Here is a 19,148-nt window from a genome sequence, read left to right as displayed (position 1 = left end):
TTTAATTTTAATGATGATATGTAGTATACATACATAAAAATTCCTTGCCGCGTACAGAATGTGCACTATCATTTTGTCAAATGCAATGAATATACCAATTGACTTGCAGTTTGCTGATGTAGTGGATGTCTACCTAATTTAAAATTATAAACTTAGACGACAGAACAGCAATCACTATAAATATAATGTGCATGCACCATTTAGTTTTTATGTGACCAATGTCCAATATATCGTATTTTTAAACAGATTTCTATGCTTTATAGACTGATAAAAGAATAAAATTGACACTATTTCGACCAAAACTATAACCAAATTTGCGATCAAAAATCGTATTTTTTCCGAAAAAAATATCGCCTTAATTTCTTGCCGCCTTAATTTCTAGCGCCTTATATTCTTGCCGCCTATATTTCTTGCACTAAGGTAGTTAAGATAAAGATAAAAGACTTACTAAATTATTCAAGAAAAAGACTTACTAATTCATAATAGTCAAGAGAAAGACTTACTAATTCATAATAGTCAAGAGAAAGACTTACTAATTCATAATAGTCAAGAGAAAGACTTACTAATTCATAATAGTCAAGAGAAAGACTTACTAAATTATTCAAGAGAAAGACTTACTAATTCATAATAATAATAGTCAAGAGAAAGACTTGCGCGAAACTGCCGACGAATGTTTTCTGCACAAGCACAGAATTATCTGCCACTATTTCCTAACAGCGGTACTGGGTACACTACATGAATATAAAGGTCACTTACGAAATGTTCGACTAAAATATTATTATTCACGAGGTCACGTGATTACTGATTGTAGCGGTATAAATGAAAATTCCAAATGCCATAATTCGGTCGGCCAAGAAGTATGTCCTACCTTACAACTTTCATCAAATTAGGACAAGATTAGGACAAATTAGGACATAATTCATAGTACATTCTTTCAATTCAGTTTCTTGATTTTTTGATTCGTCAAGGTAAGAATTGTTTACATATGATGCCAGGTTTTGGGTCAGCTGAAATTTAAATTCACGTACAAATTTGTTAAACAATTATTGTTTTTAACAAGATTAAATGAATAATCTTTATTACATGTTTATCATTAACTAAAAGAAGTACTAGATTTGGTGTGAGCTAGACTCCCCTCCATCAATATTAGATCTTATTTTTGTAATTAGACGCAACTTTTTGAACATATTAACAATTACTAAAAATCTTTTAACCATACTTTTATTTGACACTAACCTAACTCCTTCTGGGAGAGGGTTTCCAGAGTTTTTTCAGTGTTTTAACAGAGTCGTTATTGACCAAGTGCTGTTTCCACACTGGTCACCTTGTTACACTCACTATCACAACTCTTAATACCAGTAACCAGCTTCCCCGATATTCGACAATATTCTCGTGCACTGTTTTTCGTGCTGATAACAGTTCCAAGCGCACCAGGTGCTGACTCACCTACCAGCAACCAGGTCAGGTTTGTGTGGTTTTTGCAATATTTAATGTTGTCTCAAATAGTCCGTCCATAATTTGAGTAACTTACTCTGGCGACGTGTAGTGTGTTCTGGCGACGTTGAAACACAATAAAATTAAACAAGGAATCACCAACCCTATTGATAAGATTATAGTATGTCCCTTTGTAACCCACGACCAATGGAAATGTGTTCCAAGTTTTCTGACCCAGACAAATAGTTGAAATGGAAACCGCCAAAACTGTAAAGCTATAAAACACACGAGAGTATACAAGAGTGCAAGACGGCCGCCACGTGCACCACGTGCAGCCAATCACAGCACCGTAAAACCCATCGTGGTACAGCACCGACCAATGAGAAGACAGGACAGAATCACGGCAGCCAATGAGAAGGCAGAATAGGACGCGCCACCTGATGTGGCCAGATGAGCGGTTGAGAGAGAGTAGGAGCGAGGGAACGATTAATGACGACCATTATATGAGTATTGAGTTGCCTTTCCCTCCTTATGTTTCAACGAAACGATATTTAATATCGCTATTTGTTGGTTGAACTATAACGCGATATGTATGAAGCTGCAAACGATAGACAACCTGTTTCAGCAGCGTATTACAGACCTACTCACGATCATAGGTCCCCTTCTTTTCTCTTTTGGGCATAAGGGGGCTTCAGGGTTGGGTTTCCCTGGATAGTACGGGCGGGGCCGGGGTTTTTTGAGCATTTGGAGCGATTTTAAACTTTGTTTGATTGAGGGTGGAGTTTTTGCAAACCTTGATGGGTGGCTAGAAATTTAGGGTTTCCTCAGACCTAATATATTGTGTTAACTTTAACCACGTTAATAAACGCATGTTTAAAATTGAAACGATCACAATTCCTATTAAAAGTAACGAAAACTTGTATTGCATGTTGGATGATTTCAGTTTCAATTGTTCTATCTAACCGTCTTATTATAAACTAACTTGTAAGTAAAATAGTAAGGGGGTGCACCCCTCCCCCAGTAAGGGGGTGCACCCCCTCCCCCAGTAAGGGGGTGCACCCCCTCCCCCATTAAGGGGGTGCACCCCTCCCCCAGTAAGAGGCACACAGACAAGCTAACTGAGTTTTGTTACAGGTTGTCTCCACTAGTGCACCACCGTGCTGGACAGCCCCCCACCGCCCCTAACAGTAACTATCACAGAGGACAAGCTGGCTCACCTCCTGCTTACCATGCCGCCAGACCCCCTCCCTCACCCCTTGTACCCGTGAGTACTTGTCAGATTCCAGTTTAAATTCAACACTAGATCACCCCTCACTTTAACCCCCACAGAATAGTCTAGCTCACTCCAACCCCACCTCCCCAGAATAGTCCAGCTCACTTAAAGTTCAACCCCACCTCCCCAGAATAGTCCGGCTCACTCAAAGTTCAACCCCACCTCCCCAGAATAGTCCGGCTCACTCCAACCCCCACCTCCCCAGAATAGTCCAGCTCACTTCAACCCCACCTCCCCAGAATAGTCCGGCTCACTTCAACCCCACCTCCCCAGAATAGTCCGGCTCACTTCAACCCCACCTCCCCAGAATAGTCCAGCTCACTTCAACCCCACCTCCCCAGAATAGTCCGGCTCACTTCAACCCCACCTCCCCAGAATAGTCCAGCTCACTTCAACCCCACCTCCCCAGAATAGTACGGCTCACTTCAACCCCACCTCCCCAGAATAGTCCAGCTCACTTCAACCCCACCTCCCCAGAATAGTCCAGCACACTTCAACCCCACCTCCCCAGAATAGTACGGCTCACTTCAACCCCACCTCCCCAGAATAGTCCAGCTCACTTCAATCCCCACCTCCCCAGAATAGTCCGGCTCACTGCAACCCAACCTCCCCAGAATAGTCCGGCTCACTCCAACCCCCACCTCCCCAGAATAGTCCAGCTCACTTCAACCCCCACCTCCCCAGAATAGTCCAGCTCACTTCAATCCCCACCTCCCCAGAATTATAGTCCAGCTCATTTCAACCCCCACCTCCCCAGAATAGTCCAGCTCACTTCAACCCCACCTCCCCAGAATAGTCTAGCTCACTTCAACCCCACCTCCCCAGAATAGTCCAGCTCATTTCAACCCCCACCTCCCCAGAATAGTCCGGCTCACTCCAACCCCACCTCCCCAGAATAGTCCGGCTCACTCCAACCCCCACCTCCCCAGAATAGTCCAGCTCACTTCAACCCCACCTCCCCAGAATAGTCCGGCTCACTTCAACCCCACCTCCCCAGAATAGTACGGCTCACTTCAACCCCACCTCCCCAGAATAGTCCAGCTCACTTCAACCCCACCTCCCCAGAATAGTCCGGCTCACTTCAACCCCACCTACCCAGAATAGTCCAGCTCACTTCAACCCCACCTCCCCAGAATAGTCCAGCTCATTTCAACCCTACCTCCCCAGAATAGTCCGGCTCACTTCAACCCCACCTCCCCAGAATAGTCCAGCTCACTTCAACCCCACCTCCCCAGAATAGTCCAGCACACTTCAACGCCCGATCTAGCTACACGCAGGACAGACATCAAGCTGTCAGAGGACATTATGATCCGAAGTTATCTGTAATGCACCCTAATGAACCTGGTTTGTAACTTAACTCAATTCTTTACTTTTGTTTTTATTCTCTTTATTACTTTTGCAAAGGTTCTGAACATAAATCATATCGACATTTGATGGGGCTTAGTTAGAATATTCAACAATTGGTATTGATAAAACTTTGGACAGTCCTATATTTAAATGTTATTTTATGATCTATCTTTTCGGTATGCAAAAGAGGGGACTATGTAATTCCCTGAAAGTTTTGGTGCAAAATTTGGAAGACACATTTTAAACAATAAACAAACACACATGGTGTTCAGATGGAATATTTTAACATACTTTGTTGAAAAATAATTTGTTCATGTGCTGCCCGTTAACGATTTAAAGAAAATAGTGTTTTTGGTTGCACCTTCTTCAAAAAATTTTATGGAACATGATAATTTCTCGATAAGATTGAGAATTGACGAAGGTTGGTAGTTTTCAAAAATGTGTTCAAATGATGATATGACCTAACGATTTTTGCTTTTATTTTACTTTTATAAAGCTGAATTGAATACTTGTATCGTTGTTTTATACATTTATTGTTATTTTAACGCCCTACCTCAGCTAGGCTCTATTTTACCACACAACATTAAACCTCTCTGTTTCAGAGCACCGACACACTGTACAAGGTTTAAATCCCAGCTATGGGTTCACACAGGAGCAAGTGGCTTGTGTTTGCGAGGTAGGGACATTACTACTTAGTTACCACCTAGTAACCACTTAGTAACCACCTAGTTACCACCTAGTAACCACTTAGTTACCACCTAGTTACCACCTAAATCCCAGCTATGGGTTCACACAGGAGCAAGTGGCTTGTGTTTGCGAGGTAGGGACATTTTGTAGGGGTTTATTTGTTTCCTACATTTGCAAACTAAACTTAGGCTCATTTTATAAACTGTACAGTTTATTTCTCCTTTTAAAACGTATGTAAGTAAATTAAAACACAATCTCAAAGTAAAAATATCGTGAAAATTTAATTGTATCAAGCTGCAGAGACTAGAGATACTGATAAGAGAGATACCAGTGTCCAGTACACATGGTTATTGACAACGCGGAATAATTATTAGCAAATACTGAAAATATACCATAGGGAAATGCAATTTTATTGTGGCGAGATGAAGGATTCAGAATTTCCAGGTATAAAGTTCCATCAACGGCATAACCCATGTGTACTGGACAGTGTCCAGTACACATGGGTTATGTGGACACTGGTACTCGAAAATAAAACTAACTATCCCCCGCCCCTTCGTTAAGTCTCTAAGTTTGATACCGTTATTCTACTTTTAGTTTTAGATCTCTCCCAGTCCTGATATGCTGTTCTGAGCTAATCAGTAAATGTTTACTGGTTAGGGTATATTTATTGTTATTAAGAAATGAGGAGCTTCCTTTAGGGCGATCAGTCTTCATATAATTGTATTTCAAAATGTTTTCTAAATCTAATAGCCTCTGTTACTAATAGTCTGCTCAAATGTTACGAATACTGTGTTCTACGGTTTTAAGCTAAAAGTCCACTGAAATTAGGTCCACTCTTACATAAACCTTTTTGAGAAACGACAAGAATTTGACTGTAAGAAAACTCTCCAAGAAACTTTACAAATTTGGGTATAAGAAATTGCAAGAGTGGGAGTGCAAGAATGGGAGTGCAAGAATGGGAGTGCAAGAAGCGGGCTGCAAGAACAGCCTGCACCAAATGACCGGGCATGGTGTTATGGAGTTGTCTCTCCAGTAACACCGCCTCCCCATCTCCAGTAACAGTAGAACGGCTTGTCTTCCCTCCTGTAACGCTACCTCCCTTTACCCTCCCATATTATTTTCATCCCCTGGATTGTCTTCCACAAATCTGACATTTTATCTCGGCCGAGGGTGCACAAGCGCCACACAATACACTCTTTAGAGAGGCCCCTGCCACTTGATACCCTCATCCACCCCGCCAACCTCCGTCACATGACCATATTTGGAGATCACGTGCGCTATTTCTCGCTCTGTGATTGGTCCAGCGGGGGTTATTAGCGCTGCACAGCTGGCATATGTTAATCGGGCGAGTGTAGGTGTTTTGCCGGAATTCGATACGCTATTTTAATATTTCGGTAGCAAAGCACCTGGTGGCTGACTAAGGTGGAACCACGTGACCCCGTGATGTCACGTGATACGGCATAGCACATGACCGAGCAGGTGCTCGGAGTACTCTATCAGTGAACCCATCAATGGCATGCTATCACAGGTGGCTCATTTAATTTATATTTTAACCCTATAGTTATTTAGTTAGTGACCTTAAAAAATAACTGCAAAATTGTATTTATATGGATTTCACAAGGTTTATAAGCCAAGTTAACAGGTGCATCGTGTCAGTTAGTCACGTGTCAGTTAGTCACGTGTCAGTTAGTCACTTCTTTATACAAAGTGGCTGATATCTCTGTCATATGCCGTTCTTATTGGTCAACATATGAACTTTTGTCTCGTGTGTCATTCGTCAACATGACCAGAGTATATTCATTTAGAATAAACATTTTCAAAACAGGTTCACACTTCACATTCCTTTACATCAGACACTATTATATTCAAACACTAAACAAGTAAAGTAGAACCACTATAATAAAGCTAGCGCCCATGTGTGTGAGAGTGTGAGCGCGCGCTGTTGTGCTCACAGGGTTTATCAGTTCCTTCATCTTCTTAAGAGTACAGAGATCATCCTGGCAGGTATACACATAGCAAGCTTTTATAAACTGGTTAACCCCGCACACGTCACTCTCTGTCTGATTATCCAGGCACCCCAATCTATACAAGTTCAGCCCCAGCAGGTCCCAGTGAGCAGTGTAACAGTTCATACACTCTGTCTCACTAGCGCGGCACACTGACCAGTCCCAGATACTAGGCGCATGCAGACAGTTCTGACAGAGCGACTTCTTAGGGAGATGCAGAGACCTCTCACACCGGCCCCCAGCCGCCTCCCTGCAGCTAGCCTGGCATTCCTCTCCCTCACAGATAGCCTGGCACAGTGTGTTGTTGTAGCATTTAGCAATACACTTGGGACCCTTACAGTACACCGTGCAATTGTTACTGTTGTCACACTTAGCTAAACACAGCTCTCCCTCACACTTTATCTTCAGTGCTAAGTTCCCAGCTGTCACTCGCTTACCGTAAGCAGTACAGTTGTATCCTATACAAGTAGGTCTGGAGTTCTCACTGTCAGTAATGGTAACATTACAGAAGGCGCCCCTGCATAACCCATCAGAGTACAGACTATCTGTTATTGTTATCAGTGTGTGGTTGTTATCTCCGTATGTCTGTATCTCTAGATCCTGTCCCTTGGTGGCGGTTATCTTGGCCTCCAGAGAGCCTATTGCTACGTAGTAGTTACTGGAGTGACTCTCTTCTGATGTGATGGAGCAGTTGTTACCACTGCACTGGTAGTTGTTTCCTTTGCTCTTGGTATCTTTGATAGAACAGAACACCCCCGTGCAGTTTACCTTGTCGTAGGATTGTATCTGAGTGGACTGATAATCCACAGAACAGTAGGGACCGGTACAGTAGTACTCGCTGTAAGAACCATTCTTAGTAACAATCTTACAGGCGTCCTCAGTACTTGCAGAATCTGGACATGTCACATAAATCTTGTTCTGGTAGTTTGGGATGTACTCTGTCGTTCCTTCACCCTCCGTTCTTTTTGATTTACTTGACGGGTCCACCATCTTATCAAGTGTAAAGATAACCTTGTTTCCCACACCACGTAGTGTAGATAAACTAGCCCCCTTGCTGTCTACAGAGCTAGCAGCTCCAGTAACATTAACAGTAGCCTCCGTGAGCTGGGTGGCAGTGATAGCACACCCTTTAGAGGGTTCCTCGCACGTGGTGGTAGTCTTCCTGTTGTTAATGTAAGTTAATTAATTACTTACATAATCAATTTAATCTAATTACTTACTTAAGCATACTTTAGTCTGCATATATACACGTGTTATGACGTCACACCACGTGTTATGACGTCACAATTACACAGGAGTACCTAGTATCACTAACCTGTTGTTCCCCTTCTCTAGAGAGATCTGGTAGGTACATGGTTTAGGTGCAGGTGTGGTTATGTCGTAGAACTGGCCAGTACAGTTCACGTCTGGAGCGTCGCAGTGCTTTATCACGCAGATGTTGAGAGTACCGGGCTGGATGACTGTAACGGCTGCTGTGTCTGATATAATGCTGCCCCCGGGGAAGGTTCCTGTTTTCTTGTAGGTTATGTTGCAGGAGTAGAACCCCTCGTCCCCGATAGCTATAGAGCTGAACGTGATCTTGGAATTGTGGTCCGTTTTTGGGACAGTGTTTGGGAATTTTCCGTATTGTGTGAAGGTATATTGAGCAGGAGTAGTGGCTGTATCTCTAACCTCTCTATACCATTCCACAGTCCCCTCCTCACTATTAGCTGCTATTGTACAGTTTATCTGGTGCTCCATCGTCTCCACTGCCGCACTACTTACAGGCTGCACTATGTACGCTAACACTCCTGCTGTTCCACTTGCTTCTACTGTAATGGCATCATCTACTTTAGCACTGCACTTGAAGGCTGTCTCCATGTCAATACTCACTCTACTCTTAGGTATGTCCAGTGTGAGGGTCCGTGTGTTCTCCGCAATGTTGCCCGCGTTCACTACCATCTTCAGTCCTGCAGCTAGTGCTGTTTGTGAAGTGTACACTGCCTCCCCCCACGTGAAGGAGACATCACTCACTGCTGCTGCTCCATTACCGATCACACACACTACTATCAGATCAGTAGCGTCCAGTATCCAGGGCTTACTCATTGTCATGCCTACCACCGTGATATCGGCAGTACTTGTAACTGTTGTTGCACTTCCAGCTCCTTTTGATAACTGAAACTCGCACTTCCAGTTGGTGCTGAAGTCTGGTGACTCCTTCACAGTTAAAGTGAACTTGTTTGTGTCCTTGTCGAAGGCGGCCGTGAAGCCTGCTATGGACTCAGCAGGTGTAGATGTTATTTGAGCTGAAGGTAGAAGTGTCCACTTGGGGTTCTCCCCCACAGTATCGTAGTTTACATCATCTCCTCCTGCTAGTGGCAGGAGGACCTGACATAACAACACAGCTTCTCCGAGGTGCACTGCCATGGCTCCGTACTGTAACAGCTCGTAGTCTGATCCTGCAAATGCCATGGTACCTGTGTTCCAGTTCTTATTCTTCAGGAACCACACCTTAAAGGATGTTGAACCTAATTGTTTACACAAATCCTCATCTGGGGGACTTTCTGGGGTACTCCAATCTAATACTACTATGTTGTTGCAGACTATCGTCAGATGTCCTTCTTTTTTTGTGAGTGTCCACACTTTTGCCGTTGCAGATGGAACGTTGGTCATTGCAGGACGATGCGCTGAATCATCATCCGCTTCATCATCAGTACAACCTGATACCGAGACTTTGTAATTCGCGGGACTGAAATAGAGGAGTCATTGAGACAATTATATGAAATATGAAGGTTTTAAAAACCTGGAATCTTTAATGCCAATAGTTTAAGTGATATGGAAGATAATTGTAAAAGGGAATTATGATATTATACATATATGATAGATCCGTTTCCACTGCTTATTTATTAAATACCTCCATTGGATGTGCGATCTTGGCTCATGATCGCTAGATCTCCTGAACCAAATGTTAATATTCGGATTATTGTTTGTCTTGAACTTCAATAACTTCTCGTTGTCTTTGAAGAACACATCATTAGCAGCGGGCAGCCTGGCCACCAGCTTACCAGTCACATCCTCCTCCTCCAGAGTGTACGCTGGGTAGTCTTTGTAAGCTTCACTACCCTCATCTCCCCAAAGTTCTGGGTCCCCGAACACTATCGTCTCATAAACTAGTTCAGTGCCTGAAAATAAGGGTTCATTTGTTAAAAGTGATCACATAAACTAGTTCAGTGCCTGAAAATAAGGGTTCATTTGTTAAAAGTGATCACATAAACTAGTTCAGTGCCTGAAAATAAGGGTTCATTTGTTAAAAGTGATCTCATAAACTAGTTCAGTGCCTGAAAACAAAGGGTTCATTTGTTAAAAGTGATCACATAAACTAGTTCAGTGCCTGAAAATAAGGGTTCATTTGTTAAAAGTGATCTCATAAACTAGTTCAGTGCCTGAAAATAAGGGTTCATTTGTTAAAAGTGATCACATAAACTAGTTCAGTGCCTGAAAACAAAGGGTCCATTTGTTAAAAGTGATCACATAAACTAGTTCAGTGCCTGAAAATAAGGGTCCATTTGTTAAAAGTGATCTCATAAACTAGTTCAGTGCCTGAAAACAAAGGGTTCATTTGTTAAAAGTGATCACAAACATTCATAGTTTCTGGCAGAGTTTTTATGAAATACAACATTAGAAATATTGTAGTGTTAAAATACTTCTTTACCTGAAGCAATGTTGATAGATAATATAAGTAGCGTTGCTCCGACCCAACAAGTCATTTTAAAGAAGCAGTAAAAACAAGAGATGAGAAGTAAAGTGCAATATTGCGTGTGTTGCGGTGTGTTGTGAGGTGTATCCCACATTTGATACGCTTACTTTGCAGACACACTTCCTAGATCCCATCTCTTTCTGCAAACGTATCACTATTACACTGTGATACCATGGTAACTGTATCACTATTACACTGTGATACCATGGCAACTGTATCACTATTACACTGTGATACCATAGCAACTGTATCACTATTACTCTGTGATACCATGGCAACTGTATCACTATTACACTGTGATACCATGGCAACTGTATCACTATTACACTGATACCATGGCAACTGTATCACTATTACACTGTGATACCATAGCAACTGTATCACTATTACTCTGTGATACCATGGCAACTGTATCACTATTACACTGTGATACCATAGCAACTGTATCACTATTACTCTGTGATACCATGGCAACTGTATCACTATTACACTGTGATACCATGGCAACTGTATCACTATTACACTGTGATACCATGGCAACTGTATCACTATGTTAACACTTATGTTAACTAATGTTAACTAATGTTAACTAATGTTAACTAATGTTAACTAATGTTAACTAATGTTAACTAATGTTAACTAATGTTAACTAATGTTAACTAATGTTAACTAATGTTAACTAATGTTAACTAATGTTAACTAATGTTAACTAATGTTAACTAATGTTAACTAATGTTAACTAATGTTAACATTTCAGGTTCTGTCTCAGGGTGGCAGTATGGAGAGACTAGCACGGTTTCTCTGGTCCCTGCCTGCCTGTGATCATCTACACAAGAACGAGAGTGTTCTAAAGGCTAAAGCAGTGGTCGCCTTTCACAGAGGAAACTTCAAGGTGTGTGGGTTGTTGTGGGACTGAAAGGAAAATGAACACAATATTTAACTATTCACTTTCCTGCTTCCGAAGGGGAAAACATTAACGTTTGGTAATGAGAACCGTGAATAGTCTGTTGTTTATTTAATAACTATTCTCTGTTAGCTAGCAACAGATTGTTATTCTCTGTTTTATCAGGAACTGTATCGGATATTGGAGAACAACAACTTCAGTCCCTCTAGTCATCCCAAACTACAAAACATTTGGTTAAAAGCACATTACATGGAGGCAGAGAAACTGAGGGGAAGGTACGTTATCTCTAAACGGTAGCATAAGGAAAAGAGATAAGGTTTTCTTAGAGATATGGTTTGAACAGTATTAGATGTTTTGCCGTATGCCTCTTTATACTCTCTACTCTATAAAAACACAAAACACATTATTTTCTATAAATCAGGTCCCTGGGAGCTGTGGGAAAATATCGTGTCCGGAAAAAGTTCCCTCTTCCTAGAACAATATGGGATGGTGACGAAACTAGCTACTGCTTCAAGGTACCTCCTAGGGTATACTAGTCTATGTAATAAGCGCCATGAGTTGGCACAGAATTTTTTGTCTCTGATTTTGATAAATTTGGTACCAAAAGTTGCCTTTAACTGTGAATAATGAAAATTCACCGTGTAGCACGATTCGTTGAGATGTATGTGGGCCTCCTGTGCATTGCAAAAGTGTACTATGGACGAAAAATGGTTAATCTATTGCTTAAAATGCCTATAACTCCTAAAATATTGAATATTTTGAAATAATTCTTACAGAATCGTAATGAGCTTAATCAGACGCAACTTTTGGTACCAAAATTATAATATTTCAAGCACCAAATTTTTCGAAAATTTGTTCAAAATTTTACACAAGGGGGGACCCTTGTGTTCAGATTAAAAACTTTTGAAAAAAAAATTCCTTTAAATCTTAAAATATTATTACTAAAAGTTTCATCTCGATGAGCTGATTACGATACCATAATAACTATGCGATAATAATTTAAAATGTGAAAGTTATAGGCCAAAAACTAAAAATTTGCGCGAAAAAAGCACGCGCGGCGAACAAGCGCCGTGTAGCATTTTTTCCGAAAATTGCTACACGGTGAATTTATTTTATTCACATTTTTAGACAACTTTTGGTACCAAATTTATCGAAATCGGAGAAAAAAGTTCTGTGCTCGCGCTTGGCGCTTATTACACTGACTATACTATACAGTATACACTAGTAACTCCTCTTTCTTATTTGTTTCTTCGTGAACTGTTCTTATTTCATATATATGTGCCTCGCTTTGTTATATCCCCACTGTTGTAAGTCTAAATGATCATCACTTGTTTCCTTTAGAGAATTCCAATTTTATCACCAGGAAAAGTCTAGAACAGTTCTTAGAGACTGGTACGCGCACAACCCCTATCCGTCCCCCCGGGAGAAGAGAGAATTAGCGGAGGGAACTGGGCTCACCACAACGCAGGTTACTTTCACTTTCACTTTCACTTTCACAAGGCACAAAGTTTTCGTTGTATCACGTCGTGACCCCCATTGTCATTACACTTAGTGGTATACAGCCGCGCACTCGTACGCGGCGAACCTACAAAGTGAGGCAACGTTTACGTAGGTTTCTTTGCTTTAAATATTTACTTTAATTTAAATATTTACTTCTTTTTGAATATACTTAACTTGATTTATTAGTGTGTAAGCTCTATATATAGTGGTCCAACCTGCCGACATATTTCCTTAATTTTTATCGTTATTAAATATTCAATTTAATAACGTTTAAATAATTGTAACAGGTCAGCAATTGGTTTAAGAACAGAAGACAGAGAGACAGGGCGGCAGAAAGCAAGGAGAGGTAGGTGTAGTGTGTAGTGTAGTAGTGTGTAGTGTGTGTGTGTAGTATGGCTACACACACACTACACTACAGGATATGAACAGATAGCATAGATAATACCATTGAACCTTTAGATCTCGTGATAAGTATCATAAGAGGAAGCTAAATAAGAACTAACCTTCAGGGACGGCTCAGACCCAGGGAGCGGCAGACCACGCAACAGCTCTGATGAGGGGTCCCTACCAGAGGAGGAGACTAAAATCAAGGTAGTGGAAGAAAAGGAACATTTCTCCTTTCTCTGTATCTAGTATACACTGTGTATGTTGTTACCACTAGATATACTGTATACTATACAGTATATCTAGTGATAACAACCTTTCTTGACTGATGAGGTGTAGATATAATATTAATTATTCAGATTACTTCCCACCAGGTGGAACCTAACTCCCGAATAAACGCTCCCTCCGATTCCCAGTTCACCGTCTTAGAATCACCTTACGTTCCCATGACAACCCACACGTCACCACATGGTATGACGTCACTACCCCCTCTGATGACGTCATCCTCCCAGCGAATAGTCACTTCTCCCGAACAGCAGCTGGAGACGCCCAGTCTAGATAATCAGAGGGGTATAATGGAGGATACAGATAACAGCAGAACAAAGCGACAGAAGCTCTCAGATCACGGGGGAAATGGGATGAACAATAATCAGGTTCGTGTGGAAGTGATTGCACGTGGTCCTAGTAGTAGGGTTACCGGGGTTACCGGGGTTACCGGGGTTATTACCCGGGTTACCGGGGTTATTGCCCGGGTTACCGGGGTTACTATACCGGGGTTGCCGGGGTTACCGGGGTTACTGGGGTTACTGGGGTTACCGGGGTTACCGGGGTAACTGGGGTTATTATAGGGGTTACCGGGGTTACCGGGGTTACCGGGGTTATAACCCGGGTTACCGGGGTTACTATACCGGGGTTGCCGGGGTTACTGGGGTTACCGGGGTTACCGGGGTTACTGGGGTTATTATAGGGGTTACCGGGGTTATTATAGGGGTTACCGGGGTTGCCGGGGTTATTATAGGGGTTACCGGGGTTACTCTACCTCCGACTTCCGAGTGATGAAACTCATTATCCATATCCAACTTGTCAAAATGCTAAAAATACTTTAAAAGCACGACCACTTAAATTCCTTAACACCAAATAATTTCCAGCCCAGAAAACAAGAAGATAACCAAGAAATAGAGGTGCCTATTTACGCTAGTCTGGGGACCACGTGACATGACACATGACAAGACACGTGACATTTTCAATAGACACGTGACAAATTTCAGCTCATTTGAGGGGTAGAGTGTGGATAGGCGAAGGAGATGCTAACTCCTATTCTATCTGAAAGGAGAATTTAGAGATGAATTATAAACCTTGAACTGTGTGAAAACCAGTAAACAGTTTCCTTAATGTAGGCCACTGTCTGTTCCAGCTGCATTACACTACAGTACATTGTGCTTCATTACACTACAGTACAATGTGCTACATTACACTGTTCCTTCTTCTTAGTTTTATTTTTATTAAGATTAAGATTAATGCAAATGCAAATTTTCAATATTTTACTAAAATTACAGAAATTTGAAATGTGCACGGTAGAAAAATAATTAATGTTTATTGGAAGAATACATGGGCCCGTTTACCTTGACTTTAATAAGAGGAATTGGATTTAAGCCTATCTTGACAGCTATTTTGATAATTCAGTTGTAATGTTTGAAACTCAATAATAATTAGGTTGAACTTGGATTGAATGGGTTATTCCAAGGAATTCCATAGACTGCACATAGATAATAGGCTCTCGGGTTGCTCGTATCACATGTCCACGTATATCCAACCCCCTATTGTGTATTGGTTATGTGCAAATTACAATTTATCGGTTATATGATCAGATGTAGCCCACAATAATTAAAAAACTTTCGCTGGAAGTAACAGAGGATAGAAATTGTCTGATGTCGGCAGTCGGGGCTTTATTTTCACTAGTTTTACTTTTAACCATCACTTATAAACGTTTTGATGATTAAATCTGTTTTAGTAAAAATCACGGTTCACGTTTTTAATTTAAATCTATTTTTATGTTTCAACGGGCCCTTTACTTCGACTACGTATTATGTTACTGTTTACTTTTAGAATTGATTTGTCAATGGATTTTTTACGCTTTACTTTTATGAGCGGACGAGTCTTCATTCTTTCACTATGTAGAAACTAGAGACTCTCTTTGACTTTAGTACTAGTTGTCATACGTTGTACATTGTATGACCCGCGCTGAGCACGAGTGCGCGGCTCCCCCTGTCATGTATCGTAAGAACGACCGTGGGGGTCACGACGTGATACAAGATTTAGTGGGAGCAAAGCCAAAATGATTACCAATTTGCAATTACGCGATCACGCTAGTGTAATTTTGACACAATTGTAGCTATGTGTAAAACTGATGACGGAGGGCCGGACGAGGGGGATTAGAAATTGTTTAAAAACTATTACTCGTAACTTAACCACCTTCGGGGCATGGCAATCTACTTTGAACGTCCGGCAAATAGGTTGGTTATTGAATTTCGGACAAATCCGCGGACGCGGACAGGGGAAAAGGGTGGTTTCTGAAAATCCGGACGTCCGGAAATTTTGGCAGAATTAACGAAAAAGTCCCATATATTTCAACTCTGACACTAATTACTTAGTAAGTTTAGATCCTTGTATTTTGAACGAGAAGTCGAAATTCCCAGAGCAGCTCATGAGAGCCGAGTTTAATTCGTCCTCTTAAAATTAGCTGGAAATCCGGACGTCCGGGGCCAGAGGGGGTGGTTTTGAAAATTCGGACACACCCGGACAGAGGGAGGGGGTGGTCTGAAAATTTGCGATTTTGGTGGACGTTCTAAGTAGATGGCCCCTTCGGGTCATACAAGTACAACGTATGACTATGACAACTTTAACCAGGCCAACGCCCTTGCAGTAGCGTGCGGCTTGACTGACGATGTTTTGTTATACGTTGTATTCGACCCGCCTGTATCGTAAGAACAAAAGTGAAATATGAAACAACTGTGGGGATAACGACGCGACGTGATACAAACGATGTCAACGTCCTCCGCGAGATCGTTACTCTGCAGTCTGCAAAACCAAAAACAATCATGATAGTTACACTTTTATAGTTTCCCTTGTATCACGTCGTGACTACGCGTTGACCATTGTTAATGCAGTCTGGCCCGGCGCGCGCTACTTCGTAGCACTTGCCATCGGGCCATAATATTTCGAGAAGAAAGCGGTGCGCGCTACTTCGAAGAAATTTGTATCACGTGGTGACCCCCACAGTCGCTTCACTATAAAGTTTCGACGATACAGGGGAGCCGCGCACTATTGCGCGGCGGGTCATACAACGTATGACAAGGTCATACAATGTACAACGTATAACAAAGTTTCCCCGACGCGTCGAATCGGCAACCCGCGACGTCCTCCAATTACAATAAACATTATAATCTTGTAGGTTTATATTGTATAACTTACCAAAATGTGCGCCGAGTTGGACTTGTCGACGGTCCTGAAATATTAAATATTTAAAACAAATATTTTACGTGTATCCCCTGTAATTATAATCAGCCTTGTCGTACGTTGTATGACCCGCCGTTGACATACGTTTTGCAGCGCGATGCGTTACTGTGCCGCGCCGCTAGATCGGCTAGATCGGCGAGATGCGCTACTGTGCCGCTCCGAGCTGCCATGAATTGACATCGTCAATTAAACATACGTTGCATGCCACTTTTCGCGCGCGAAGCGGTTCCCCCTGTATCGTAGCTCCACCATAGGGTCACGACGTGATACAAAATCAGCCTGGGGTCCCCAGATTATGATTAAACAAACAAACCCTGATTTAATTTTGTAAACGTTGACTGTTGATATGTGATATAATTTTGATTTTTAACGGTAAAAATTTGTACTTTTTTGCGCCTGATAGTGTTTTGCTCACAACTCTCCAGTTCTCCACCACTTGTGAAACAATTAACCATTGTTAATGATCTGGCCCGGCGCGCGCTACTTCGTAGCTCGTGCCATCGGGCCAACATTTCGAGAAGAAAGCGGCGCGCGCTACTTCGAAGAAATTTAGACGAGTTACATCCGTCAAGTGAAACAAGCGCGTCACGTATTACTTTAGCTTGCTAGCTATCAGCTTACTAGTAACTATAGCAAGAGCGCCGCGAAATTGGGAATCGAAAAGAGCGCCGCGCATTGGGAATGGCGTGCCAGGTAAGGCGAACCTGGCCTTGTAATTATAAGGTTGTTGGTTAAAAGAACAAAAGGTCCTAATGCATATTTTTATGGCTGACTCGCAGCTCAACCGGACTGATTGGGACATTTTTGTAATTGGAGAATAATAATGTGACGGGTATCTGTTAAAATTGATTCACGATGTGAATTCTTCGCATTTCGCCGATTTGCATAAGTGGTTGCGAGAAGCATTATTGGATGCGCGCGCGCGACCCAGTAGTGCATCGCGCTACAACTGTTAAAATTGATTGTGCATCCGCAATTCGGTTTGTTTGAATAGAACAGCTAAGTTTATAATATAATTAAAACACCCATCAGCAACGTGAAATTACAGTATATATATATACATTCAATTACATCTTGCAAAAACTGTGATGCAATTGGCAGAGCACAGTCAAATTTTGTTAGTGTTGCAATTGGCAAAGCACAATACATTTTTACAAATAATTACCAATATTTTTTTAAAACGTGAAATTGAGCCACACAAGCGAAACGATCCTAAAAACCAAACCAAACCTGCAAACATTTGTAGCAGGTATAATATAAGGGTACCCTTCAGTACCACAGTACCACATATAGATGGTTTATATAAGAGGGCGTATAACCTCGAATAGTTCGACCGCCCTTGTGTACACTGTATTATAGTACACTACAATGTAAAAAAAGTAAGAAAAGAATATTCAAACAATATACACATAATATAGCAATGGCCAATTGGCTGACTATAAGGTCATGGCCTGAACAAACAATTTTTTTTAAATAGTCAAGTGATGCTAAAGCAGAGCACAAATGTGTAATAAGTTAATAGATTAAAAAACTGATTCATGTGATGCATTCGCAGAGCACAGATAAAAATACTGATTCAATGATTAAAATTATAGCTGTGAGTGTCAATAAATTACTGTGTCGTAAAAAAAGGAACGATGTACACGTGATCTGAAATGCCAATATCTCAATATCAAAAGGATAGTGTCTAGAAACATTCATAGTCCATGGTGGCAGGTATCAAGTTAAACGAAGTTACACTGACTGGCAATGTATACGATTGCCGTCTCCCTCTCTCACCCCTGACCGCTATCAGGGTGCTCCTGAGGATTGAGAATCTAATCCTGGTGCGCATGTAACACATAATAGCCGCATAGTCTTCTCCTCTCTTCTGGGATAGTTTTTCAGCGAGTCTCTTGTGGTATCTTGTGGCTTGTGGACCCCATCCGCCATTTGTTGAGTATATAAGTGGAGTAAAGGTGCCTTTTTCCACCTGGATGATTCTGTTGTTGTACTTTTTCATTTTCCTCATTTCATGAGCTTTATAGATCTGTTCCATATCTTTTTTGTCATATGTGGGTGAGTTGGGGTGGGTAACACAGACATCAAAGAATGTTCGTTCAAATGTGCTCCAGAGACCTCGTGAGGATACATCAGGTGCAGCTCTATCAGCATTGGTACCAACAATTTCTTCATTATCAAGGGGTATCAATGCTGGCTCAGTCACTACATCTCTGCATACTTCACGCTGCAGCTCTGCATTTAGATCGCGGATGTTGTTGTGTCTCATAGAAACATAGCCACCTTTCTTGCATATAAGTGTGTGATTCACATTATTTCTATCTCCACAAGCACAGTGAAATGGGGTGTTAGGGATCTCCC

The 19,148-nt window shown here is 41.7% G+C and overlaps 2 protein-coding genes across 2 annotated transcripts in view; both read left to right on the top strand.

Moving 5' to 3' along the window:
• Nucleotides 1-19,148, top strand: part of LOC134822474 (coatomer subunit alpha-like) — a 122,982-nt gene that overhangs the window by 48,075 nt on the left and 55,759 nt on the right. The gene's annotated exons all lie outside the window — the stretch shown is intronic.
• On the top strand, nucleotides 1,911-15,417 carry LOC134821762 (homeobox protein SIX1-like). Its single transcript, XM_063832513.1, has 12 exons — nucleotides 1,911-2,090; nucleotides 2,569-2,698; nucleotides 3,943-4,051; nucleotides 4,657-4,730; nucleotides 11,241-11,375; nucleotides 11,553-11,662; nucleotides 11,809-11,902; nucleotides 12,751-12,855; nucleotides 13,175-13,233; nucleotides 13,397-13,478; nucleotides 13,646-13,924; nucleotides 14,420-15,417. The coding sequence occupies exons 1-12, from the start codon at nucleotides 2,023-2,025 to the stop codon at nucleotides 14,483-14,485; spliced, it is 1,311 nt and encodes a 436-aa protein (XP_063688583.1). The 5' UTR covers nucleotides 1,911-2,022; the 3' UTR covers nucleotides 14,486-15,417.

Source organism: Bolinopsis microptera, chromosome 10 (assembly GCF_026151205.1).
Source record: "Bolinopsis microptera isolate Bmic1 chromosome 10, MBARI_Bmic_1.0, whole genome shotgun sequence".
In the NCBI taxonomy this organism is placed as follows: Eukaryota; Metazoa; Ctenophora; class Tentaculata; order Lobata; family Bolinopsidae; genus Bolinopsis; species Bolinopsis microptera.
This window is presented reverse-complemented; position numbering and strand designations above follow the sequence as displayed.

Bases quoted from the DNA above. Each gene is read 5' to 3' on its own strand.
- LOC134821762 (XM_063832513.1), top strand. From the start codon at position 2,023: ATGTATGAAGCTGCAAACGATAGACAACCTGTTTCAGCAGCGTATTAC. The intron at 2,699-3,942 runs GTGAGTACTTGT...CCACCTCCCCAG, and splicing joins CTCCCTCACCCCTTGTACCC to AATAGTCCAGCACACTTCAA. The intron at 11,903-12,750 runs GTACCTCCTAGG...TTTTATCACCAG, and splicing joins AAACTAGCTACTGCTTCAAG to GAAAAGTCTAGAACAGTTCT.